The following is a 27862-nucleotide window of genomic DNA, read 5'->3' on the forward strand; positions in this document are numbered from 1 at the left end:
ATGAGTTGGTGTCCTGCAGAAACAGTGGTCATCCCTCTTCCCCATGGAGTTGCCAGCTCCTTTCCCTTTCTCCATCAGTGTCTTCATTGCCTTGTTCCCCAGCATCAACACAAGCATTCCCCAAATATACTGGAAAATTGATATATATAAAAAATAGCCTAGCATAAGTTAAAGTTTTCACTTGGATAGATATTTGGTCTAATTTCACCATGTGGTGACAGGAACACTGACCCCATCACAGGGGAAAGAGTAGCACAGGGCAGAACAAGTCACCTGGGCCGGGAGGAATCTATTTTTTTTTTATTGGTGATAACAGCTTATGTGGTGTTATTATTGTAGTTCCATATGGATTTGGTAGCAAGCCTGTACATAAAGCACACTTTTTAATACACCATTTTGAATTAATAGGATGCTTTAATTGAAAAGCTTGGTGTATTATTTTTTTCTTTCATAAGGTGTGAAGTATTATGTTTGCTTGATAACACCGCAGATGGTTTAGTTGCTAAATTAGTATTGGCCTAAACAGTCTCCTTTGCAAATGGCATATGCATCCTGGTGTTGGCATGCACTGAAAATGGAAGTACGTCTCTATTGTTTTTCACAGGATGGGATGTGGAGCCCTTGATTACAGGGAACAAGCCCAGAAAATAGAGCTAAAAACAGGTGGGATGTCTGTCAGCCCACATATCATTCCAGATGATTCACACCTGGATGTGTATGAACAGGTAAATTAATCATGAACTTCAAGATGTTACACTTGAAATAACAGCTCTGTAATTAAGGGTCATTCAGGGCTTCCAGGTGGAGGGGTCAGGTAATGTAGACTGAAAGCTTAGTGTATAAAGGGACTTATGCCTTTTTGTGTAAGGTATAAATTTGACAATTACAGTGACTTGTTTTAAGGGGAGTGCTTGATCTGATTACCCATTTTAAGGCAGTGCTTCAGTAGCATCTATCACCATATTTTTGAGTGCTGCAAAAAATTTTGGAAGCAGAGGGCAGAGGACAGAATGGTATCATGTTATACGTAGAGATTGCTGTTAACATGTGTATGTCACTGTTAAAGCGGTTCAGAAATATAGAATGTTTGCAAGATCATTAGATCTTAGTATTGGTCATAACTGTCCTAGCAATATCCTCTTAAGATTTTTTCAGACTTGCTGGGGTCTGCTGCTGTGGTTTGCTCCCCATGGATCCTGGAGTTGAATTAGGGAGGCTCCTTTGCAGAAAGGTGCATCTCCAGAACAGTTTTATTTGTACTTTGTGTGAAAAATAAGAAATTCTGTTTCTGAATTGCTGCTTAGTGTTGAGAAGGAGGAATTGACAGGCTTGCTTTGTGAAGAACAATCACATTTCATGTCTGCTCTGATTTTAGTAGCACAGCCTGCATTAAAGTGGTTTTGTGATGTGTAGCATTAGGTTGGCATCATTGCGTCACTTTCATAAAAAGTTATTGTGCGCTTCTCAGGCCATTGCTTTGGTCATCTTGTGTGAAGGGTTTTTTTTTTGTGTTTTGTTTTTTCTTTTTTCCTTCAGGGTGTGCTCTTTTCATCTCTGTGCTTGGATAGAAATCTGCCAGACATGATGCATTTATGGAGTGAAATATTTAACAAGTACTGTACATTGGGTTTCATTTGTTTGTGTTTTTGCATGTGTTCTGGAGTTCTCCTTTTCCTTCTTCCTCCAACCATTCTCTTCTTCTTAGAGATCCTACTTTGGGATTTCGTTTTATAACTGTATCTTTGAATGGCTCCCAGTTTCTAAACCTAAGTATTCCATCATTTGCATGACTATATGGTGGATTAAATGGAGAGCCAAGAGTCTAAGAACGGTTTGTTGAACTTGGGATGATGAATGATTCAGTATTACAAATTCCTTTGGCATGCTTTTCCATGAGGCCTAGAGACCTGCTGCTACTCTTTTTCAGCCCCCGCTTTGAGGAGGAAGAACATTTCAGAGTGCTGGTTAAGAAGACTGCCCAGGAGCTCTCAAATGGCATTCCAGACTGTGGTCATTTATATGCCTCTATTAGAGCCAGCAAAAACCTTACACCTTCTGGAGAACTGCAAGAAATGTTCAGTGGGATGGATCAGGTGAAAAGTTAATGCATCCTTCAGCGAGGCCCAAATCCTTGACTTGAATTACAGTGCTCGTTTTTGCTAACTCTTTCTATTGGATTAATCTGTAGTCTTTCTGCCTTCCCTTCCCACATAGGTGAAGCTGATGAAGAGAATAGCAGAAATGTCCGATATTAAACCAATACTACGCAAACTACCACGCATTAAGAAGTATTTATTAAATAGTGACAACATCAGGTGGGTTCCAGCTAAAGAGAAAAGGAGGCATTTTGGTTAAAGAGAGGCCATGGCCTGTGCAAAGACACTTCTCAGTGCGCATCATGGAGCGCTGGGGTTTTGTGAAACGGGAGGTCTGTGGAAAAACTACTGAAATGTTATTAGTTTAAATTCTCCTTGCTTATAAAGTGGTAGCTATGGCTCATTTTGTTCATTTTTTTAACAGGTATGAGAAACTTACGGCACATTTCATATGTAACTTTTGTACCAAAAGTATGTGACTGGCCTGTGGGATTTTACAGAAATACTCAAAATTCAGCCTTTTTTTCTTTTTTTCCCTTAAAGATGCCCAGGAGACAAATACTGTTATATTGTATTGTAATAGTAGAATGCAGTTTGGTTTGGATTTTTTTTCTCCTAAAAGGAAAATAGCAACATTCTGAAATCTGCTTTACACATATATTGGAAAAAGTAAGACGGCACTTTCAGGTGGTTAGTGTCAGGTGCATTAGTTCCAGAAATAAGTCCATTTGAAGTGACGTAAGCTGCAAAGTTTTGTTTTGCAAAGCATGAAATTATGAATAAAATTATGGAAATACCTATACTGTTCAAAACCATGGTAGGTCTGCCTGTAACGAGAGAGTACAGAGGACATTAGTTTCTTTGTAAGACATTTATATTTTGCAAAACTGATGTAGTCCTGTCCTGTGCACAGAAGTGATTTGGCAGCTGCTGCTAAAGTTTAGGTCTGAAGGTGTTTCTAGGCAAGCAAACAAAAAGAAATTGGACTGGTTTTTGGGTTGGTTTTTTTTTTTTTTTGGCATATCAAATGCTGGATTATGAGTATTTTGCTTTTTTCTGTGATAATGATTATCAGTGACCACAGATCTAACATTCTGATGATCTAATAGAAAATGTTTAGGAAGACAAAGTGGTGCAAATTATAAAGGACTGTCAAAACACAAAAACATATTTAAAAACTCAATGTGTATTTTTAACAGATGTTCAGTGAATGCAGCACCTCAACAGATATCAGAAGCATCTAAAGAAGTAGAGAAATTTATGAAGGGCATAGCTAGAAGTAAAAAAGAGAGAAAACCTGTTCGTCCCCATGTGCTTGAGGTAAGAAATGACTTCCATTTGTGATTAGGGCATCAAACACAGTTGGATTTGATCTTGTGTAAAGACCACTGTGCAATCAGAAGATCGTTAGAACTCGGATACCATGTCCATCCAAAGATGTCTGAAGAAATTTGCAAGAGTCAGCTCTGTGATAAGCTGCTATGTGTTTTGCCACAGAGGCTGTCTTCACCTCAATAAAATAGACAATAGGAATCCTGTAGATCAGCTGTCAAGCTTTTGTGTGGCATGTGGAAAAGGAAATTCTTCCTTTCTCTGTTGTATAAAATTGCAATTTCTTTTTTAGCTTTACTTGAAATGTTGACCAAAAGAAAATAGGGCATGACATGCAGTTCCTCAGTTGCGTAGGAATTTGTTGTGTTATCTGGATGTTCAGGACATTTGGCGCAAAATGTGCTTGGCTCAATAGAGTTGACAAAGGATCTGCTCTGTCAGTATGCAGATCTGTCTTCATTTCTGACGAGACTGGAATAAGCTCCCAGTTCCCTACCCATGAGGGAAATGATAGTCTGAAACTTTCTGGGCCTCCTTTAATCTCTGTCTTGATGTCTTTCAGTGCCAAATTACTCTTGACAGGAAATTTATTTGGCATTTGCTTAGAAGTTCAAATATAAGAAAGTAATTGAGTAGCTTGCTTATGTTTGTTAAGACATGGTCTGATGGTGGTTTCAAAGAGGGTTGAAGGGTAGGGGTTGCATTTGTATTATTATTAGTCTAAATTGTTGAATCATCTTTTAATATGAGGGCTGGGTCTCTTGTAGAAACCTTGGGAAGTCAAACCTGTGGGAAGCCAAATGCTTACTGGTTTGCAGATCACAAGGAAACTAGTTAATGTAAGTACATTATTGCTTGGGGATATTGGTATTAGAGGGCTGTTACTGATACTAATGGTCCGTCTTAAGCTGCTACAGGCGCTCTTACTGTTTAGAAGCACACCACTGAAACATAATGTGCCCTTCAGTTCCACCCTCTGACGGGATTGTTTCTTTAAACTAGCCATCGAACTTCTTCATCCTTCTATGTAACCCTTTTTGGTTCTGGCGTGAAGGTCGTTTAGCTAACTTCACACCCAATCGTGCAGGCAAATACCTGCTTGTGCTGTGTCTTGTAAGTGATGCTTATTTTATTTTTATCCTGGTTTCAGAACCAGGCTTGTGTGGTGTCACTCCCAGTTAGCCCCTTCCTTTCCTTCGTCTCGTCCCTAAATGATTCTGGATGTGCATGACGCCTGACAGAAGAGCATTAGTGACAACTAAGTAAAAATGAAAATCTGTATGTGGCTACTGGAGAGAAAAATAGCTTAGCATGCCCTGAGCTCTCCTTTGAGAAGGCGGCAGGGAATGCTCAGCCCATGATTTTGCTTGCTGACCAGTCGTGTATACGCAGCTGTGCTTGGCCCAGCCAGCCAGAGATGTGTGAGGGGCTGGGAAGCAGGTCTCTGAAGTTAAGAAAGGCTTGGGAGTATTGGAATGGGGTCATAAAAGCTACTGGAGGTGTGTAAGGCTCTGCTCATGCTTCAGTAAGTGCACAAGCGGGTGTGTGTGTGAAAGAGGCAAAGCAGCAAGTGCTGCAGAGGCCTGGAGACATGAAGAGGACTGGAATTTTTGAAGTGGGGGTGTAAGGAAGAATCGAGTTTATTGCAGGGGATGTTTGAGCAGAAATTCATATAGCTGCTGCTGTTCATAAATAGTTTGCATTTTTTTTTTGTGTGGGTTTCAGTTTGAATCTGGTTTCAATATCTAAAATTGAGTAGATGGACTGAAATAACATGTGGTGACCATGCACTTATGTGAACATAGAAGTGGAGAGTTAGGAAGACTTGATTCAATCAAAGTAAAGACGTGGCAGGGGAAGCATGTCAATGAAAACTCTTTGGTAATAATACAAGGCCTGCGTAACTGAGAAGTCGGTGTGCAAGGATGGGTAGCTGACGTACAGTGTCCACATACTTTATTTTCCCAAGGCAATGCTGTGTACTGGATTGCTAATAGGGGCACAAGCGAAATGCCAGTGATTGCAGTGTAGGTCAAGTGGCAGCTTTAGCATTTGTGTGTCTGTATGTTTGGCAGAATTTCATAGTTCTCAAAAAAGCCAGAGTTCTGAAATGGAGAAATTGTCTCATCTATGTTAACTGTGACAATAATGCATTTTTTCTCTTAGGATCCTACTTTCAAACCATGCCAGATGAAGACCCATTTTGTACTTCCCTTCCCAGTGAACTATATTGGGGAATGCATTCGAACAGTTCCCTACACAGCTGCAGACTATGCAAGGTGGGAAACGGAATCAGCAGGGAGCTTCTATATATGTTGCATAGCACAAAACAAGGTGGAAAGTGTTAGGCTGACCACAGAAAATGGAGTGTTGATAGAAAATGCTTTGCACTGCATTTGTCACAAAGTCTTTATGGAGCAACCTTTGCATGGCTAGGTCCAGAAATGCCCAGAGATGAGATTAAGTAACGAGGGGCTACTACCCCCTAACTTCCCAGGAAACAGCCCTGCCTGCTTGGACGTGTCTGAGTTGGGAATCCTGTTGCATATAACAAAGTTTAGGAGGCTGCTCTCCTATTTCCTTAAAGTGAAATAAATGGAAATAATCAAGGAATATTCCAAAGCAATGCCACTCTTAAAATGATGTCACATTATTCAGCTATTATTAAATATTGAGTGTTGTTATCGTTACTGTTGTAGCTTACAAGAAGCAATGCATTGCAAATGGGGATCTTTGTGAACTTTAGAGGAAGTTGTGAATATTACCGTTGTCCAATTCATTTAACATCTTTGCTGTTGATATTTCTCTTCTTACAGCCTTCGAATTCTTGCGCGGTTGATGACAGCTAAATTCCTACATAGAGAAATCAGAGAGAAAGGAGGGGCTTATGGCGGAGGTGCTAAACTTAGTCACAATGGCATATTCACTTTCTACTCCTACAGGTAACAGTTGGTTCATTCTTTCCTGCGCATGGCTGAGGGGACTGCTGACTGCACTTGTATCTTTTTTCGACTTAGTTGTAGCTCTCTTTCAAGATCAAGTGAAATAAAAAGAATGTTGAATCACAGGAAAGTGATTCAGTGCTGATGATGTTTAGATTAGTTGCTTAAGGTATATCAGTTTTGTTTATAAACCCCACCTAGCTTTCTCTGGTTTCTGTCCTTGGGAAAGCCTGACTTAACTCTGCTGGTAGCAACCATTGTTGTCTCTGTATTTAGATGTTTACTGTCTCGGTACCAGATCTATGTAAAACTGACTTTCACTTGTTTCTTCCTGGGTTGAGGAGGCCCTAAAAAAGGGAATTTGAGACTATTCTAAATTTGAGACCGGGAAGCAGAATGAGGTTGTTCCCTAAGGTCCTGAGCTTGAAAATGTGCAGCTTCCTTTGGTGCCTGGCTGGAATCATCAGAGATCAGCAGAAAGCATTGCTGGCGATGAGCTAGAATTGTTTGGTTTTTTTTTTTTTCTTTTCTTTTTCTCTTTTTTGCCAGTCCAGAACAGTTACCTTGCATTGGTCTTACCAAAACCCTTTCGGATGAAATTTGAACTGGAGGTATTAAAGACTAGTTATAATCCCCACTAAAAATGTCATGTGGCTAGAGTCCTGGCTTAAATAGTTTCCCTAGGCCAAAGGCAGCCTAGCACAGTACTTGGTTGGGATTCCTAGCTAAAATTTGAGCAGCCCTGCCTCTCTGTGAAGCTTCAACATGGTAGGGCTTGCCCTGGTTAGTATTTCAGTAGCTGTTAACCTGTTGCACCTGTTTTACAGAGAGCAGGAACAGGTGTAGCAGGAAACATGACTTAGAGAAGATATGGCATATCATAAATATTACTGTTGTTGATACTAATGGCAGTTATGCTTACTAAGCTGTTGCAGCAAATTGATAGTGCGTTGTAAACAGTGCTTTGTAAATACCAGTTCTCTACACACTGCCTTGGAACTACTTTTAGGCAACTGAACTTGCTGCATTTGTATATCTAAAATTCAAAGTATGCCTGGTTTATAACACTTCTTTCTTCTGAAAAAAACCCAACCAAACCCAAAACCTCTTTTTGTAAACAAAAAGGAAGTTTATCATTAGGGTTAATCCCCATGTATGCATGTTTGTGTGATGCATAGTAAACTATGAATGAAATGAGAACAAAGCCGTTACAGTCTTTCATTTTGTAAGATTGAAGTAATTAATTTTTTTTTTTCCTTCTTCTAAGAGACCCAAATTCGTTAGCCACCTTGAAGACATTTGAAAAAGCAGTCGAATGGGCCAAATCTGGAGAATTCACCCAACAAGATATCGATGAAGCTAAGCTAGCAGTGTTTGCTGCTGTAGATGCACCAATAGCTCCTTCAGATAAAGGTATATTCTCACCAGCCTCCTAGTGCTGCCAATATTTTTTTTTTTAATTTAAGTTTAAAGGGAAGAAAATAGTTAGTTTGCTGAACTGTATCATATGATAAAATTTGTACTTGGCAGACGTAAGACAACTGCAATTTCAACGAAGCAGTCAATTCCTGTTGCTCCCTTTCAGAAATACCACATGCATGCAGTCTCTCTACTGAAGTTTTCATGTTGATACTGCTCCTTGATGTCAGGTGACTACCGCTAGGAGATGGAGGTAGATTAAAGAAACAGTTTTAGTCTTGGAAAGGGCATTAAATGCAAGCGAATAAAAAGAAATATTCATCTTCTGATTCAAAAAAAGTTGAAGGATTATTTTCCTGACACAGATAGGCACATTGACTATGAATGTCGCGAACCTTTTGAGCATACTTTTTTGGAAGAAGTTAAAGCTAAGTCTGTCTGCTACGGTGGAGGGTGTTATCTTCTTTACATATCTGCATACTTATGATGGCTTGGTAGTATCTTCACATCTTTTCAGTTTGCTCACCCATTGCTTTGCTTTCCTCGCTTTTCCCTCCCTCCCCCATTCTCAGCTTAATTTCAATCCAGAACTTGCTAAGTTAGAATACATTCCTATACATAAAGGAACTATGAGGTTAAAATTAGAATTATTTTAAAACGTACTTGTATTAGCACTAACTTATTAAACATGAAAACTTAAAATGAAGTTGACTTTTGGTTGACGGAACTTGGTTTTGGTCTGGGCAATTAAAAAAAAAAGTAGTAGATTTTAGGTGCATATGAGTGAAATGCACGCACATTGAACGCTGGTATTTGTGAGAGTAGTGACTTACGTTCTTTGATATTTGAACACGCATTTTAATGGAGGTATGGCAAATTTAGTGAAACACTGGATAGAAGAACATTGTTCAACGGGCCTGCAAGCTGCTGCAGAGAGAAATACCGATTCCTTTCAAACTCCTGCTGTATTGGTCATCGGGCCCTGCATAAGGACTGGAACTACCTTACCTCACTGTGGGGTCAGCCCTGCTTTGGGCAGGAGGCTGGACTAGTTGACAGATGTCCTCCCAAGCCACATTTTTTCCCCCCTATGATTATTTGCATGGCAAAAAAACTTTTCTATGATTATTTTGGAGTTCTCTGGTTGTTCATGGACCTATAATGTTAATATTAAAATACCACAGGCAAGTATTCCAACAGAAGCATTAAAGCATTTGTATGCAGATTTCTGTGTGTAGTACAAAAAGGGGATCAAACCTTTGTCTTCCACGTATACTACAACTGATTGCAAATTTTAAGGGTTTGTTGTTATAAACCACAATAAAAATAGAAGCTTCATGAAATGCAGTTTGGCTAAAAGGTTAGAAAGTACCGAGACTCTTCAGAATGAATCATGTTAAGGTGTTTTAGGTTTTCTGGACCACCATTACATTCAGATTTTTGACAAACTAAATCAGTTGCCAGAATAGAATATGACTTTTTTTTCCTCCTAAATAGGAAACTCTTGCTACTTCAGAAAACTAGTTTACCCAGTTCTAACCTTTGATATTTGATTTACAGTTAGATATTGTCTCAGAATGATGGCCTAATGGTAGTCTCTATTCTTCCCTTCCAGCAAGCGTACCTGCGTTAGTTTGCACTCATTCATGCACTTAGTTGTAACTGAGATTCCAGTACACCAATGCAGTGCATGCTTGTGTTTTCTTTTTTTCCTAGGAATGGATCATTTCTTATATGGGATTTCAGATGAAATGAAGCAGTCACACAGAGAACAACTTTTTGCTGTCAACAGTGATAACCTGGTTGATGTATCAAACAAGTAAGTCTCTGCTCAACTTAGGAAAACGTTTACTTGAAAAATAGAACAGAAACCTAATTTGAAGAAGAAAACAGTTTGTGAAAGTTGTCATAATAAAGTTCTTGGATTTCTTCCCTTGGCCTTTCGTACTACTTTCACTACTTGCTTTTGTAATCTAGAGAGAGAGAGATGTTAATTATATCTTGCTTATTGCATTTTAGGAGGTGTAACTTCCTCCTACGTTCCGAGTTTGTGGGCAATTGTTTTGCTTTTGAAGGGTCCAGAAACTGTCTGGAGAAAAAGTACACTCAGCCAGCCAGCTCCTGGCTGTATGAGCTGGTTCTTCGAGACTCGTAACATTTTGGGCTTCTTTAGACTTCTGAGTTCCACTTTAGACTTAATAATTCCACTACTGAAGAAGACAAGGCTAAGGAGAGAGGCTAGTGAGGGCTATGCCTTAGGAGGCTGGGGAGAGAACACTGTAAATCCAAAGGCTGCTGTAGAAGCAAAGAATGGGTACATCTCAAACAGTGCTTTTTCCTGAGATGGGAATATTGTTAACTTGTGTAGCAGAGTTACGGATAACTGCATGCAGCAGCTTCTCATTTGTTTCTTTTTTTCTTGCAGGTATCTTGCAGTTGGGAAGAGCACTCGTGGTCAAGCTGTACTTGGCCCAGAAAATGCAGATATCACCAAAGATCCCTCCTGGGTCAAACGATGAATTGCTGCTGAATATCCAAGCTAATACAAAACAAACAAGCCAATCTGTGTGACTATGTAATTAGTTTTTTGTAGTAACTTTTAACTGTGCTATGGTCCAACTTAAGTCTTCATTGCTGCTTTTACAAGTGTCCAACAAACCAGTTAAAAGTTGTCCTCCTTGAAATAACTATGTGAAAAGTTTTCTAACCACACAGTATCTGAGAGCGAGAATGATTTGCTCTGTTAGGGCAAAGACAGACCTTAATATTTTACTGAAGACTCACTCCTCCAATCGCATATGAAACTATATAAATTAAATATTTTTGTATATGTAAAACTCTAGAGTTTTAAGTGGTGTTTGTTTGAAATCGTGTCTGCTGTTGGATATATAAAAACTATGTCTCTCATACTGACAGATTTTGTTCTTCGGTGTGATAATTCCAGCTTCCTTTGCAGAAGCCGCCTACAGGTAGAGGAGCTCTGTGACAGCACTGAATTGCAGCATAGTGAGCAAATCACTACTGAATCAGTGTACAGTGTATTTTAAGTTCAACTTAACCTTCTGAATCTCAAGTTGTTAACGCTCCCCCTGCCCCCCAAAAAATACTTTTATCATCCCTGTACAAGGAGAAAGGAGTCAGCGTTCTGGCCTAATCCTGAAGCAGCAGCGCAAAGCAGCTTGCCGTGCTGTGAATCCTTCCCATGTGGTTAGGGAAGGAAAAGGGCAGGTGCTTTTTTCCTTCACTGGATTGTACAGAGCATCCTTCAAGAAGCATTATTCCCCCAGTTGTTTAAAAGCAGGTGAATACAATTTCCGACAAGTCACTCCTGATATTTGCAACAGTACTTTATTTCACTTCAGATACATTAAGCACATCCTGTAACTCAACACAAAGCTAGCCATCTACACTTATTTTTTGGGTGTAAGTACTCCGAACCAAAGTGCAGTAGTGAGTAACTTACAGAGTGCATAGAGCGGTGTCGCACTTACTGTTAAAGGGTAGTATCAGTAAATGGTGCTTAGCTATTAGATGCTAGGGTTTGTTTCAAACATAACACAAATACAGGAACAAAATCTGTGTGACATCTGAATGTCTTGTTTCACATAAAGTGCTGGTACAATAATTTAAATGTTACAAAACAAAGCTGTAACGATTCTAAAGCATTGTTACTCACAATGTGCATCTATTACAATAATCTAAAAGTGATGTCTTTAGATGGCTCCGGTTTCTGCTTCCTTTGGGCTGTGCATAGCGACATGTTCCAGCTGGCCTGAATCTGAAACATCGTAACTAGTCTTGTACTTGGCCAGGATTTTCATCAGTGGTCGCAGCTTCAGCCACCATTGCTCCTTGGGAATCCTGTGTCTGTGTAAGAGGTGTGGTGGGAACAAATTAAAAGATAAGGTGATTTACTGGGTAGCTAAGACAAACACATTTTGTAGGCCATTTGACAACACTGACGGTAATAGCCTGCCTTATAAATAGGATCAGATATTGTTATGGTGGGATGTAAACACCGTCCCAAAATGGGGAAAAATAAGGACAGAATACTGGCGGAATGAATAGATTTTACTATAAAGATATCCATATATGTAAATATAATACCGAATTGGGTGCAAAAATGCTGCCCCATTAAACAGTACCAAAAGTAAAGTAATTCTAGGCATTAGAGAAAGACAATGATGAGAATGTTATTTAAAAGGACAGTGGAGTCCCAGAATTCGTAACGAGACTTCCAAGTATAAGGAGGATGAAGAGAAAGCATGAAGGGAGTTGTTAGAAAAGACAAGTGAACAATCAAAGTGAATCACTGGCTGAATACAGGCCGAAGACAGAAGTGGAATAAAACAACAGCAAATGCTGTGTGTCAGCACTGTGAAGATGCTCGTTTGATGTGGTGAGAGGAAGCTTGTGTTGAGATGTTTAAAATGTAAGCAGCGGATACGTACACAAAGTCTGTTTCATTCTTAAGCTCAGCCACCGGTTGGAAAACAAGGTTCCGTCTCCGCATTCCCAGCAAACAAACTGAGTCATCGGTATTGGCAAATACTTTTCCTAAAAAGAATGAAATAATTCAGCATCTTTCTTACTCACACTTGTAAGGGCAAATACTCTTTCTGTAATTAAATTGAACAGGGAGCTTACAGTAGCTTAATTTCAGTTACTGAATATTTAATGTAATGATAAAACATCAATTAGTACTTTAATAGGGTTAGGAGATCTTCACTTTTTTAATTTAGCTTTGGTGATTAGCAATGAAAATACAGTGTAATTAAGTAACAATAAAACTGAATTTTAACAACCAATTTTAAATTAGATTTTAGTAAATAGTGCTTTACAAAAATTCCCAAAGAAGACATATATTACCTTCTTCTGTCTCCCATGTAGCCACCATGAAACAAAAAGGAAGAACAGATGTAACTATGTAACCATCAATTCCTTCATGCATGAAAAACTGCAATCACACTAGCATTTTTTTGAGGAAAGATAAGAAAACAGCTATCTGAATTATTGACCTCACTCGAGGGGAAATCTTCTTACAGTAGGAAGCATAGCAAGGCACTACTGAACAATAAAAACATAATCAAGAGGGGAAGAAGTATGTTGACTAACAAACTAATACACATTCATGTTTGTAGTAGAGTAGTCTTCTATACCGATAGCTAACCCAAGACAGTAACAAGAGATGGCACCAGATATTTCTGCACCTTTTCGGTAGGTTTCCTTCAGTTTTTTGGAGATCCACTGCATAGCTTTTGCAGAAATTTTTGTCCCGAAGTTTCTATCAAATGGTGAAGGTGCACCACCCTGTGTGAAAATTTAACTGTGGGTTAGTTTAGTTATCACACCAGTATTTGTGTCTTTTTATTTTATCAGTCATCTCTGTTAATGGTCTGCTCTACCTCTTATCTCCATCTCCCCCACCTAGAAGAACAAACGAACCAAACCCCCACCACACAAATCAAGCTAAAACATGTAAAATTTGTGTTAAGCACGTCTAGAATTCTCATTGAATCAGTAATACTTTTCAGTTAGATGAATGGAGGGCACTGTTTTCCCTTTCTTCCACTTCCCCTTAGTGCTGATCATTAAGCACTGCCCTGCTCTCAGACTGCCATGGGGCAACCCGGTTTCAGTATAATATAAACAAGGAAAATGTTGAAGGAGCGGTGTCAGTGCTGACTCTGTAATCTAGGAAGTCTGACTTTTCTGTCCATTTTCAATGCAGCAAATGGGACTACAATCACGTGTGAAGTAGTTCCAAATAGTTCCAAGCAGATCGTTTGACTAATGCTGGTCTTCACCTTCAAAATAAACTTTGCTAAGTTTTATGCAGAAAGCGTCAACCTCAGTGTTGAAGAATCTAAAAATACTTGAGTAAGGGGAATATACATACAACTTGAAATGACTTAAAAGGAAAGCCAATGGTTTCACTACTAGTACTTGAGAGATTTGGCTCTACATGTATTTTCTACTCTACCTCAGTCTTGGTGCTTAGTGTAGCCAAATTAGAAACTTACTATTTGCCCACTAACAAGCAGTACAGTGAGATAAAGAGACGCAAGGTACAAAGACTGCAAGCAGTAGCTCACTACTGTCACTTTTACAAGAACAATCCATCTGCACATATTTTCTTAATGAAATCTCATCTCTTCCAGGGTTCAGAAGCCAGATACATTACCGATGGGCAGATAAGTGTGTTCTAAGGATGTATTACAATAATAATAAGATAGCTGTATTATCTATTAAAAAAGTGTCATTGTTTATTAATATAGACAAGAGAGGAATTAAAATGAAAATCATTAAGAATCTAACGCATCTTTTTCCCCAGATTTTTAAGAAGGAATTGCAATAAACTATAATCCTAACAAAAACTTCTGAGTTACCTGTGAACAAAAATCCACTTTTTTTTTTTTTCTTTAATCCTGAGTCAGACTTGCTTGAAATGCTTGAATACTGTATGCTCTTTGTTCATACAAAGTTAAGCTTGTCTGTAATTTTAAGGTCATTTTTACCTGCTGCATGTGGCCCAATACATTTTTTCGACAGTCAAACACTCCTTTTCCTTCTTCAGAATACAGCTGATAAATGAAGTCAGTTGTGTAGTTCTCATTGCAGTTCTCATTTCTGTAACAATTAAGGCCAGATACAGTTAGAAAATTTACTAGTAAGTAGTGGATGTCTTTACAGCTATGGAATGACAAATGTTTTCCCATTTTCTTGATAACGGTAATCATGGCTTAGATACTTTCATCTAATCACATATGTTCGCTTCCATGTAACGTGCTCATTATTTTGAAGTCTGCATCACTTTTACTACACTGACATCACTGGCAGGTCATTAGGAATCCATTGTTGAATAAGGTAGTGAAAAATATCACTTCAGGTCTGACAAGTTCAATATGCAGAGGAAAAACTGCATTAAAACAAAAAGCCATCGACATCCAGTGTCATCATTTTGCCCTTTATAAAAGCATGGATAATGAATAGTACCTTAGGCTGTGCCTTACCAATATTGTAAATGTAGGATATTTTTTCACCCTAGTCATATAACTAGTAGAACTTGAACGAACATAATGGTATTCTCATATAATTTATTGTGGTATTCATTTTTCAGTCCTTCGCTACTGGCATACTGAAAGGAAATGCTCAACAAAGAGAGAAGCTACAGCCTGATTCGTGCTGCCTAAGAAGGTATAATTTTAAAACATGCTAATCAACATTTTAAGTGTTTTGATTTTTGAAAGATATTTTATTCTGCGTTATCTCCTAAAATCTAGGTAGGATTTTTATAGTAAAGGCCATACTATTCTGTGTACACATGTATGCTAGTTTTCACACTATCTTTAGTAAGAAAGAATCTACAATAAAAGACAAACCAATGAGAAAATAGGCTGAAAATAGCATAAAACATTAGATTGTAGAGCAAATATATTTACATGGAAATAAGGAAGTTTTGGACTTGAGCATCCAGACAGCTCCCAGACTTGCCTTCTGGAGCTACAGCTTTAGTAAAAATCTCATGCTAAAGGAATAATCAAGGAATACAGACTTATGAGTGTCTTAACAGCCTGCTTGACTCTAGGTGCTCAGCATCACTGATGCCATCTATTAAAACTACTTTTGCTTACCTCAGCACTAGACCACGCTGGATACTGGTTTTCATTTTTTCAGTCAAGTGTTCCACGTTAGCCTAGAAACAATAAAAGCATTTTTAACAAGCCATACAGAACTCTAAAACAACTTTAATGAGCTTACATATCCTGAGAACTTCCGTAAAGTATTCCACATCAAATATGTGCAAATTCAAATAATCAGCAGTTTTTTGGAGATCCAGGATAATATACTGTGTATGGCTATTCATCTTGGGTTAAAACAAACTTCCTCCGTGTCACAAATAATTGATTTTAATAGCAACACAAATTTGTTTTTTTGTGTGTTATATTTGGTATAGCACCAAATTGGATAAATTGTAATTTCTCCCCACTCATTTCTCAGTGGCGTGTACTCTTCATGTCATATATGGGAGTACCAGCACAGCACTACATCCATGTATCCATAACAGGACTTTGGCAAGGACTGGAAGTAAGGGCAAGATGGGATCTTTTGTGGCAATTTCTGTATTTTTATGTATTTATCCCATCTTACTTCCAGTAAGAAGTTATGGATACATGGATGTAGTGCTGTGCTGGTACTCCCATATATGACATGAAGAGTACACGCCACTGAGAAATGAGTGGGGAGGAATTACAATTCATTTCACACCTCTCTTCCTTTCAGGAAACTTTTATCTGTTTAGCTTCGTATTTGTCCATGACTGCAGCCAGCACCAACTACCTCAGAAGTGTAAAAGCCTCACAGTAGACAAGTTTCGTATCAGCTTACGTGCTAATCTGTAATCCTTAAAGCCCGAGATCTTTATTTTAGTAACATCTCCAAATGTGCTCTGAATACTTGTGGTATCAAAGTCAGTATCTAATACACCGTACACACTGTTCAACTCTTGACATGAATAGCCACCTAAAACAATGGAAAAGGTATTTCTTTTTTTCCCTATTTTTGTTTTTCTTTTTAAAACTGCCCAGGTCTGTTCGTTTACATGTAATTTGAATTTCAATCAGAAGAATCAAAATGAAACAATTCACCTTGTAGTGTTTAATGACTAATACAATAATTTTGTCAGTTAACTGAATCTAATGACAAGAATAACTGGTATATGTTCCTTTATATAATATGGCATAAGAACTGGCATTATATGAAAGTGCTACTGACAAATGTAGCTTTTAGATACAACCTAAACATTTGTGTTTTTTGTAACGTGAGCCTACTTCAAATATACACATTATGCTATATATGTACAACAATTTTAGGATCTACTTAAAAATGCGGAAAATATTTCTAATGCTGTATACCTGGAGCTCTCGAATATCAAACTGTTCTTCAAAGATATAAGCAGCATCAGCTCCTGCCGCAAGGGCCCCCATATTAGCCAGATAACCACAGTAACCCCCCATGGTCTCAATGATGAATACACGACGCTTGGTACCACTGGCCGACTGTTTGATGCGATCACACGTCTAATCAAAGACAAGATATTGTAAGTTTAAATAAAAAAAAGTCTGAATTTCTATGTTATTATATGTCATGCAATTTTATGTCACTTATTAGTAAAAAAGTTTAAAGAATTTATAAAAAACACATCCTTAAAAGTTCCAACATAGCATAACCCATTTAACTATAATAACTACCAAATAAAGTCATTCTTATAAATCATACATTGAACTCTACAGTCAAAACAAAATGTTTTGCTACTATCAACTCTTATTTATTTGCTTCCTGCAAACACTAAACCAAGAACTAATTTTGGTTTGTGCATGGAATTAAAAGTTGTGATAGTTTTCTAACAGAGATACAAATAGATACAAGGGAGCTTTTTAATCAGCTCTGGTATGAGTAAGTTTCTCTTCTTTGCTTTAACTCTGTTCATTACTGAAGAGTTTATTTCTTCTTAGTATTGATTTTAAAATTCACTGCATTCCCAACCATACTGAACAGTTACAGTTTCTTAAACTTAAGTCCTGAGCATGCACTGCCATATTGTTTACTCTCCAATAACGATACCCACATAAATATAATTCTTTCAAGCACTACTGGAACTTTTTTAAAATGTTTTTGGTTTTTTATTAATAGGCACATACTTACTACAAAAAGACTGCAACCTCCACTTGCACCTTACTCTGACCAGCATAAGAAATGTTCTCTACAAAGAGATCTGTTACTTAAATGCCACCAATCAACACCGCTATTTATTAGAGCTGCCTAAGAGACTTAGGATATAACAGAGAAAATCTCCAGTGTGGTAGGACCTAGGAAACTTAGGAAAATGTAGAAACCTAGGAACTAGGTTACTATGCATCTCCAGGTTTTAATAATACTCAAAAAGCTATCTGACAAAATCTCACTTCCTAGAGTCAGTTTTTCTACCCTTCAAAGTTATTTTAAAGTCATGAGATACTGTATCTTCCTTTCAGAAAGCAAAGAGTAGAAAGAAAAAGACAATATTTCCTTCATTGTCTTAAAAATAAATAAATAGGTTATATCAGACTTAGTGACAAGAATTTTGCAAAACTCATGTACTGTCCCTACACAAGTTCTCTTTAGCAAAAATGAGAAATAAAAGTACCTGGGAAGTTCGTCACCTTGAAACCGGAATTATGATAACGCTAAAAAAATCCCTGTGCCTTACTGATTCGCTGAATGAGTAACTGAAGATGCTGTAATATTTGAAGTATTTCTGTGTCACAGATATTTACAACCGGAACCTTCATTCAGCTAACTGAAAATAATACTTCAAGCTGAAATTAAGATTGTGAGCAATATAGTCTTTAAAAATATACCTAACAGACCGCAAAACAAATAATGAATTGATACGTGAGAAAACTTAAAATAATAAAAGACTAGAACTTCTAACATCATAAGGTTTAATGCACTGAAGAACTGAAAATAGTGTATGCATTTATTTAGGTCCAGCTACGAAAAGATACGTGTAATTTAATTTATACATATTTTATTTATATATTTGCATATGTGCTTGTTATGTGTATACATACACACACGCACACATATATACACACACAAGCGCAGAATTCACATGAATTTATTCAGAATATGGATTGATATTCTGTTATCTTAAGCAGGATGTATCCCCATAACAAACTACGTCACAAAAGCCTACATTGAACTTCATCAGCTTTTCAAAATGATGGTTTTACTTTTAATAGTGGCAGATGCGACACTGAACCAATTGTAACTCATTTTAAAAAAGCTGCCTGGAACTGGATGGATACTATGTGTTTAGATTATGATATAAAAAATCTTGGCTTTAGACACCGAAGAAATAAATACACATGCAAAGACTTCCTTCATTTTGAGAGACTTAAAAGATCTGTAAATGTCAAGCTTTCTAAAAAAGTTTTCCAGCTGCTGGTAGTAGAATGAAATTTTCTGCCTTTTGAGAAGCTCTAAGCAAGGATGCAAATCATTAATTGCTTTTGGGATTACTCACTTTAGATTTACTTAGAAAGATTTCTATTCTTGACTATACAAGAGACATAGTAGAAACTTTCTACTCTTCTTGCTCTCTCAGAATGACTGTGACAGAAATACCCGAATGCAAAAATGTCACAGATGGATTTTAAAGAATCAATAATTCATATACTACTCCATAGGCCAGAAAGGCCAAAGTTCAAATGCCTGATGCGGGTTTCAGAAGTTTTAAACGTGGAAGCATGGTGATTCTTTTTGGAGTACTCTTTGGAATTCCATTGCCATTTGAGCTTTCATATGAACTGAGCCAGTTTCGTGAAAAATGTGATATTCTAAACTTCACCAAATCAACAGTGTTCTATTTTTAGAATAAACCAAACATTCTAACCATAATGAAATTCAATAGATATAACCATTTTTATTTTTTGCTGAGAGCATTACTGTAAGCTGTACAAATTGCAATTAAAATTAATAATAAAAACAGTGAAATAAAAGGAAGCAGCAAAATTTACGATCATTTTTTACCCATTGTTTTCATGTTTCCACTTTTGCAGGTGCATCACTGTTAGAAGTCATAATTAGCAGACTTAGCCTGACATGTATAGAAGTAGGTAAGGGGGAAGCAGCTAATGAAGTGGCAAAATCACCTTTGTCCTGCCTACGAATGTATTGCTACAATTTGTCCACACTACATCTTAGGTTGTCTTCACCTCAGGGATGCTGTATTGCGTCTCCCAAAGACCAAGCCGTAATACATTCTGACAGCTCTTTCAGTTATCTACTGCAGCTTTTTCACTCTATATAAATAAATAACACTCTGTCAGAGCAGGGAAACAAACCTGCATTTCTCAACCCCCTGGATCTGCAGCCTGACTTTCTTGGCCAATTACTTCATAATTAGTTATATGGATTGATAATGAGGGGTTTGATAAAACCCAGAGCTGTTCAGACGTTTACTCATTTGTTTGCATTAGACCTCAACTCAGTTCCCTTTGCTGCAGCTACAGCAGACTCAATAGGATAGGAAGGAACTTGAAGAGTTCCTGTAGCAGCTGTACCCATGGGGAAAAGCTATGGAAGACAAACTAGAAAACTGATTATTCTGACTGAAATGGAAAACTCATTCATAGCAAGTTCTGGCCTCACACTGTTTAGTTAGCATCAGTGACAGACTTAACTGCTTGTACTATGCATGCATTTACAGGCACTTAATGTATGTTAAGCCTAATGCAGTCTATGGGATTATTCATGTGTTTAGTGTTAACCATGTACTTAAAATGCTCTGCTGCACTGAGCTCAGTCATTAGCCCATGCAATAAATGTGGCATTTATTTATAAAACATGTGCTTTCTTCTTTCACCTAAGTAATGCTGAGGAGCTGTGTAAGGTAAAAAAAAATAAAATCAAAGCAAGCAAAATATTTTATTCTCAGTAAAAGCAAATGTCCTAAGCACTAACGCACCAGTCTTGGATAACAAAACAGAGTCCCCAAGAGTTAAGCATTCAACATAATTAATTTTTATTAGGTTAATCTTTAATCAGTCTTGGAAAACTTCTTAACTATAAAACATTAAAAAACCACAGTAAATGAATTATTTTAGAAAACTAGACATTTCAAGGTCTTTAGGTATCCTCAGCTTACGCATTTTATCATCTTAACTTTTAAAAGATATGCAGTCTTACCTCCACAATAGCATTCAAGGCAGTGTCAGCACCAACGCTAAAGTCTGTGCCTGGCACATTGTTGCTAATAGTAGCAGGCAACACACAGATAGGTACGCAAAACTCCTCAAAGCGGGAACGTGCCTCGTGTAGCTGCAGACAACTTTCATAGGCCTGAAGCAGTGGTACAAGTATGAGTGATACATTCCTTGTCTTTGGATTGCTCTGCTAATGACTCCTTGCGTGTGATGGTAAATTTGGCTGTCCATTGGCCCAAGTAAATACAATTGGTGAGATTATTTGGGGGGGATATCCTGTACATACCACAACAGTGCACTGGGGTTGCATTGGCACAATGCTCTTTGAAGAAATGCAGAAGATTAGTGCAAGTTAATACACAGTGAATGTGAAGTGTGCACAGTATAGAGGTCTGAAGCAGTTGGGCAGAAAAAGACAGCATAAAGGTAGACTAGAAATCATTCCACAAGAAACCACTTAAAGAACAAAGTTTGATACATGTTAAGGAGTTTAGAAAGTTAAGTAGTAGAACACCTACGATTTGAAGGAAATGCTTAAAGAAAGCTGCTTTTTTAAAAACTATGTTATCGTCTAAAGTCAAGACACACATCTATTTCCACTGAGAAAAAAAGAAAAAAATGTTTTGCCTATGCCTTCCAAGATTCTATCAACATCACACCTCTGCCCCTATGCACATAGACTGGACACAGGCCCAGAAAAATTCAGGAATATGTGCACATGGATGAGTTAATAAAGTTTGCAAGTATAGTTCAAAGATTCTTTGAAAATCAGGTGTAGGTCCTTGGGAAGATTCCAAACACTACAAAATAAATCATCATGTGAAAAGGATTAGGTGTTCCTAATAGATGTCAAAATACTACTTAAAGGTTAAGATTGTGCAGCTGTTTTAAGTCAGTAAACATATTTTTTTAGTTATATTATTCCAATTCTTCCTAATCTAAACTAATCAGCATCTCTCACGATGTGTGGCAATTTTTCAAACTGCCTATGTAATGACTTTCCACAAGACAGCCTGATTACATAGTATGCTATGTTTTTCTTAATCTCTTTCTCCCAGAAAGGACTGATGTTCACAGAAGTCTCATCTTTTCAATTTCTCAAATCAGTTCAGAGAGGCAAACTATTGCAGATCAAATTATTAGATAGCTATCAAGCGATCTCCACAAATATCTATACAGTGACTCATTTAAGTAAATAACTTAGGAGAAAGTGATGGGGAAAAAATTCACCTGCAAGAGTTCTGGTCTCTAGATTTTTTTCCTAGATAAAGCAGATCCTGTTCAGTGAGAAGGCAGGACATATGACAGTAGGCGTTTGAAGTGCAAACTGACTTTCCAAAGTCTATCTCATGTATTTCATAAGAGCAACTTTCAATTAAGCTCAGTGCCAGGATGCATTTCCAGTTTAAGTCTGAAATATAGTCTAAAAGACTGCACTTTCAGACCTGTAGCTCTGAGAAGCAGCATAGCCAGAAGAGCAACAAATGGTTGGTTTTTTTTTTTTCCCCATGTTTTGAGTGGATTACACTTAACTGAGAAAATGTCGGTAATTGTATAGCCCAACTCAGTTCAGCCAGGCTTTGAATTTTTATTTCTACTGAAAAGTAAAGACAGAGTCACGGTGGTTTGGTAAAACAACATGGCTTCCTGGAGATCTGCAAAACATGAGTTTCTCTAAAAAGTTTTATAGAGACTTCTGGGAAACCAAGTTGAAGGGAGATTTAGAGCAACAACTAACACAATTGGTTAGTCTGGATTTATGATATGTTAAGATGCAGTTAAGATATGTTTTACTTGCATTAAATATTGCCATTTTATTTGATGCAAGTGATTTCAGCAAACATATCCAAAGACTGTACCTTCACCAAGCATGAGCATTAGATGATTATATGCAACATCTTCGCATCACTGCAGCAAAACATGAAAATGCTTTCAATAAAGGGTCACTTAATAATTATAAAGGGTAAACAAGTGATTGGTGGTTTTAATAACTGCTTTACAATTTTTTTAATAAGTTCTACAGTAAGATCATATAGGGCTACTGTACTATGTCAATAAAATGGTTTAGTCATTTCACACCCTTTTATTATATTTGTGTTATTAAAAAGGGTATTGCCATAACCAAGGATGCCTTATAAAAATACATGCAGTCAAGCAAAGACTGTGGCTTGTTGACTTTATGTTGATCTAAATCTAAATGGGTATTGAAAGGGGTGATTTACTGCCCTAGCTCCACATCCAGCTGTTGCTAGGACTGAACTGGATGATAATTTAATTGGTTAGCTAGCTTGGCCAGGCTAATTTTCAGCTTCCTAGTTCAGACTAACATGGAGCCACATATGCTAGTACCAGCACTGGGAGGGTACAGGAGTCTGTGTTTTTCAAGGAAACTGCATGGAGACTGCATTAAGGCATTCTAACTGTAGCTTTATTGGCTCCTCAGCGAGACAGGGTTTTCTTGTGGCTGTTTGCTATTTTTTTCTCACAAAACCAAGTGATCAACCTATACCTCCTTTCCTTTGATGAAAGGAAAAGGCGGATTCTCAAAGAAACACATTAGAGAGTTTCAGCATCTACCTTTTTCAGGTTCTATTTTTCTCCATCTCTAGCCGATACCTTTTCTTTTCATTTCCCCATTTACTTCTACATCTCCTAAATTCAATGAATATTCTTCCATACCTTGTTCCAGTTTATTCCTCTTTCCATCAGTTTCCTCTAGTCCTCAGTAGATTTTGTTTTCAAATTAAATTTTCATCCTTTCCATGTTCTGCAGCTGAGAGAGTCTACCTTTTTATTCATTCTGCTTAATTACAGAGTGGGTTTCTCCTTTTTAGTTCCACCTGCAAAATGTATTGCTAATGCCTCTTTTTGATCAATATCAAGTAATCCAACTTCCATTCAAAAAGAAATTTCTATCCTTCATGGTTATGTAGGAAAAAAAACCCCACTTCTTTGTTGTCACATTCCAGAGGTCTGCTATCTGAAATAATATTCTATTCATTTCACTGGATTAGCAACATGAAGTTGAGAATATAGGTATTTTTATTATGGTAGTTATTTTACTGATGCTTTTTTTTTTTTCCACAAAAAAGTCAAAGGTCATGTTCTTATCCTGCAATCCTAAACAATTTATTTTGTATATCTAGATATACAAGCCTTAAGCATACTCTTTTCAGGTACAGAAACCCCCAGCTTTCCCCAGGTATTTTATATTGTGGAGACAATTGTTCTCACTAATATTCTGAAAACTGAAATGAAAAATACAGCTTAAGATAAATTTGAAACACTCTTCAAAAGACAAACCGAATTCTACTATTCTATTGATTACAAGCCTGTATTTTAAAACAAAAATGGAAAAATTGGAGCATTTCAAGAGGGTCATAGAATCTGTTATAGAATCTAAATTCTAATTATTGAGAAATGTACCATCCACTATCTGTGACTTTGGGAAAAGCACACTCTTGCCTGATCTCTCATTCAAATGTTATGTATCTGTTGGCCTGGGTTTTATTGTTTTTCTTTTCAAATGCAGCATCTTAACACATTTTATCTGCAAATGTCTCAAGGTACCATTTACATGCCTTGACAAGTTCAAACAACTTAACATTGACAAGTGTCTAGTAATGCCAAACACTAACAAGTCCTCATTACCCAACAGAGATGTACTTACCTTACTAAAAATTGTCAAGAACATAGAAGTAAGAACAGTACCACAAAAAAAACTACGTGTGATGACATTTTGGTGTTTGTAAGAGGTACTAATCTGAGAGCATTGAAAACTATGATGCTTTTATTGACCTAATAGTGGCAGCTGGAATAAAAATGCTATAAACTAGATATAATAGACATTCATGTCCATTTGCTACTTTCGTTTACCACAGTCAGTTGTATGACTTGTATTGAGGCTATCAGTCACATTTAATAGGGGGTATCATCACTATTGAACCTGATCTGAACATATAACACAGGAATGAAAGCATACATTTTTCATTATCGGTTTTAGTGAATCATGTTCAAACAATCAGAGCAGAAAACTGAAAAGATACCAAGCAGAAATGTTTCCCCAACACAAAAGTCTGCTCCTTCCTCCCCAAAAAAAATTAATCTGCCATTGAATTGAATCTAAATCTTGCAAAGCCATAACATTTCATATTGATTTCAGAGAAAAATTTAGGCAACATAAAATGCAAAAACAAGACAAAAGCTATTAGTAAAAAAATATCAGTTTGAAAAGTTTTCAACTACTGCATTGAAAATTTGGAGATACTGACATTTTATTATCTAAAGAAGGTGGATGATATCTAGAAACCTAAGTATAAAGCAAAACATAACAACAACGAGAAAGAGACTGACTGGCTGTGATATATCCCACTCTACCTGAAATAACCTATAAAAAGAAGCCAGTTAGGTAAACAAAGCTTAAGAAGAAAAGAAAAGAAGAAAAGTAGGTGTTATGCACAATCATTTTACTCACCTTAATTTGTGATCGATCATTTTGGAGAGATATTTTTATTGACCAGAACTGGAAACATCAACATTTATAACCTAAGTTGTCTATAAAGAATACGTTCAAGATAAATTTTAGTTAACTTACAGTCTCGTTCAAGGGAATAGTTAAGGAAACTGAAATTTCCTAACTGAAGGGTTTATTTTGCTGAAGATAAAAATATTTATGTTGGCATGGTAAAAAACAAAAACAGGTGAAAATTATGTTAGTGCTCTTGAAGTTGATAGCATTTGAGAAATCCTTCAAATTTCTGAAAATAATATCATTATTAAAATCTTCAAATACATCTAAGTGATAGAAGAACTGATATTTCATTTTCAAAAGCAACTCGAAATTGTTTTCCCACTTTACATGAGCACCATGCTTGTTATTTTTCACATTTTAAAATGTAGTTTAGTATGTACAACCAGTGAAAAAATTCCACATTCTGGCTTCAACATAGTTGGAGACAAAAATCATAAAGTGGAACTTGTAATATAATATGGTAATTCATTGTAATTCAGTAAGCAAGTTATGAAATAATTCTGTTTCTTCTTTATAAGTGAAAATTTAAATTCAATTTTGAATACAAATGCTTTATTAGGTCTTTGCTGTGTTTTAAACTATGGACACTCTGCAACTGTATCTGCGATACATATGTATCCATAGATTATGCTGAAAAGAAAAAAAAATGGAAGGAAGTGTAATGTTACTGTTATTGTTTCACAGACAAAATTGTACCAGAATATATAGGAACAGAATTGCTATTCTTAGTAGAGGTATGATGGATTAATGCTTCTTAAGTGATTCAGATGAACTGTAAATGTGCATGCCTAACAATTTAATTTGTGTGGTGTTTGACAATGCTCTTTCTATCCAACTGCATGTAGTATTGATCCATTTTTAATTTACATCATATTTCTGGATTTGATTTTTTTAAAAATACTTCTTAATTCTTTTTTTTGTAAAATCTGTTTATTAGTAGAATACATGCAATTCCTGTTATTAGAGAAATATGGATCTTGCATTCTCTATTAGAGAAATAAATGTTACATACATAAACAATGATCTCTTTCTGAACAGAACAACATTCACTCAGTGTTTTTTACAGCTGGGTATACTGATACTTTATATATAATAGGGATTTTTTCCTCTACAGTGCATCAAATGATCCTCAAGTATTAGCTTTATGTTTCTTTCTTCCATATACAATAGATATATGCCGTCTTATTTTGTAGCTTACAAATTTACAGGTCATTGTAGTTTCAGTTGAAACCTAATGGAAGCATTTGGGATCCTAAAGCTTCTCTTTTTAAAACAGGTATCATGAATGTGGCTATATCAAGTAACTGTATCATTTTCCAGATTACATTTCCAAAGTTCTGGTCTATAAAAATATCCAGTTCTAGCCAATTTAGTCAGTTTTAACCAGAACTGCTTTGTTAGTAAGCGCACACACCAGAATAGACTTACATCAGTTATAGTGTTCAGAGCAGTATCTGCACCAATGCTGAAATCTGAACCCGGTACATTGTTGGATACAGTTGCAGGAACCATAACCATTGGAACACAGAATTCGTCATATTTCTCTCGGGCAGCTGACAATTCCAGAAGTCCCAGGTACGCCTGTTGGGCACAGGCATTGGGTGAAAAATTAGGATGAATAAAATAAGGGCAAAGTTGGAATAATAAAATGGAAAGGGCCACAGGGGGAGCCATTTCTACCACAGCACACTTCAGCAAGTCAAAGCATTAAGGAACCACTAAAATCTAACACACACAAAAAAAAGAAAGCATTAAAAACAGGTACACATTTGAAAACAAACAATAAATAGAACATTCATTTTTAAGGGACTATATAATTTAGACATAAAAAAGTCCTTTGTACAACACAAACGTACTGCAAACTAGTTCCCCAATCTTCAGGTACTGTTACTGCTCATTTAAAATCTTAATATTCCTGAACTAGGGCCACGTCTAACAGGCTGGGAAAAGTGGATGATTCATTCCTTGTCAAGAAGCAATAAGTATGTTCTTCTCTAGGAAGAGCTGGCAACATACTTTCCTGAATCAAGATCTCAAAAAATTTATTATTTTGGTAAAATGAAATGAACATGAAATATGGAAAAAAAAGAAAATATTTCTCTAGATCAATTGCAGATTTTGAAATGTACTATGTGAGAAAGAGCGGCTTAAATAAGGGACCACAGTGCAATTACTTGTGGAAGTATGTTCTAAGTATTGATATAGTATAGATGGGAATTTGCACTACTGAAGTGTTGGGTTTTTTTTTAATACAAAAATACTGTCATGCTATCTTACCTTATTTATCCATTTACTAGTTACTAGTTACTGTCTTGAATGTCAACTTTCCACAATACTTCTCTTGAACTTGACAATACTTCTCATCCTAAATGCTATTTCTGTAGTATCAAATATAGTTATAACCAAATGAATTTTACATGAAGATTGGGTTAAAATAAAAAAAAAAAAAAAAGGTCTATCCCTTTTGTTAGGAATTCTACTCTACTTATACATAATTGGACATTTCAATGTACCTCAAATCCACCAATAACCATAAGGGCATTAATGTTGTTAGTGCGCATCTGGTCAGCAATCTTCTCCAAATATTTTGCAGGAAGAGTACTAAAAATTATTAAAAAAAAACAAACCAATTTACAGACTCTGAAGCAATAAGAACCAATTACTAAGGTGAAACAGTAAACTGAGCAGGTAATGCAATATTTTTCATTTTACATATTTATCCATACAAATAATTCTTCCTGAGAACCAGTAAGAATCACGTCAACTGTAAAGAAACTACAGGTTTGCAATAAT

At 36.7% G+C, this 27862-nt stretch overlaps 2 protein-coding genes across 4 annotated transcripts in view; one reads left to right on the plus strand and one right to left on the minus strand.

Moving 5' to 3' along the window:
* Positions 1–10984, plus strand: part of PITRM1 (pitrilysin metallopeptidase 1) — a 31010-nt gene extending 20026 nt beyond the window's left edge. Inside the window, exons 17-27 of the mRNA XM_087778702.1 lie at positions 605–725; positions 1537–1613; positions 1928–2093; positions 2215–2315; positions 3296–3416; positions 4196–4267; positions 5595–5707; positions 6245–6370; positions 7638–7783; positions 9506–9608; positions 10215–10984. Of these exons, the coding sequence (XP_087634828.1) occupies positions 605–725; positions 1537–1613; positions 1928–2093; positions 2215–2315; positions 3296–3416; positions 4196–4267; positions 5595–5707; positions 6245–6370; positions 7638–7783; positions 9506–9608; positions 10215–10308 (1240 nt within the window). The 3' untranslated portion in view covers positions 10309–10984. The remainder of the gene's footprint in view (positions 1–604; positions 726–1536; positions 1614–1927; positions 2094–2214; positions 2316–3295; positions 3417–4195; positions 4268–5594; positions 5708–6244; positions 6371–7637; positions 7784–9505; positions 9609–10214) is intronic.
* A 134-nt stretch (positions 10985–11118) lies between these two features.
* The window catches only part of PFKP (phosphofructokinase, platelet), a 46663-nt gene continuing 29919 nt past the window's right edge, over positions 11119–27862 (minus strand). Inside the window, exons 16-24 of one of the 3 annotated variants that reach the window (XM_087729581.1) lie at positions 27583–27670; positions 26498–26650; positions 20522–20674; positions 16705–16869; positions 15424–15485; positions 14308–14419; positions 13000–13099; positions 12241–12346; positions 11119–11656 (exon numbers count right to left, since the gene is read on the minus strand). In XM_087729581.1, the coding sequence (XP_087585707.1) occupies positions 11503–11656; positions 12241–12346; positions 13000–13099; positions 14308–14419; positions 15424–15485; positions 16705–16869; positions 20522–20674; positions 26498–26650; positions 27583–27670 (1093 nt within the window). In that variant the 3' untranslated portion in view covers positions 11119–11502. The remainder of the gene's footprint in view (positions 11657–12240; positions 12347–12999; positions 13100–14307; positions 14420–15423; positions 15486–16704; positions 16870–20521; positions 20675–26497; positions 26651–27582; positions 27671–27862) is intronic. The other 2 variants (XM_087778726.1, XM_087778716.1) reach the window with 2 other exon arrangements.

This window comes from Nipponia nippon, unplaced genomic scaffold (genome assembly GCF_047370975.1).
Source record: "Nipponia nippon isolate SJK-2023a ecotype South Korea unplaced genomic scaffold, ASM4737097v1 scaffold_1, whole genome shotgun sequence".
Classification (NCBI taxonomy): domain Eukaryota; kingdom Metazoa; phylum Chordata; class Aves; order Pelecaniformes; family Threskiornithidae; genus Nipponia; species Nipponia nippon.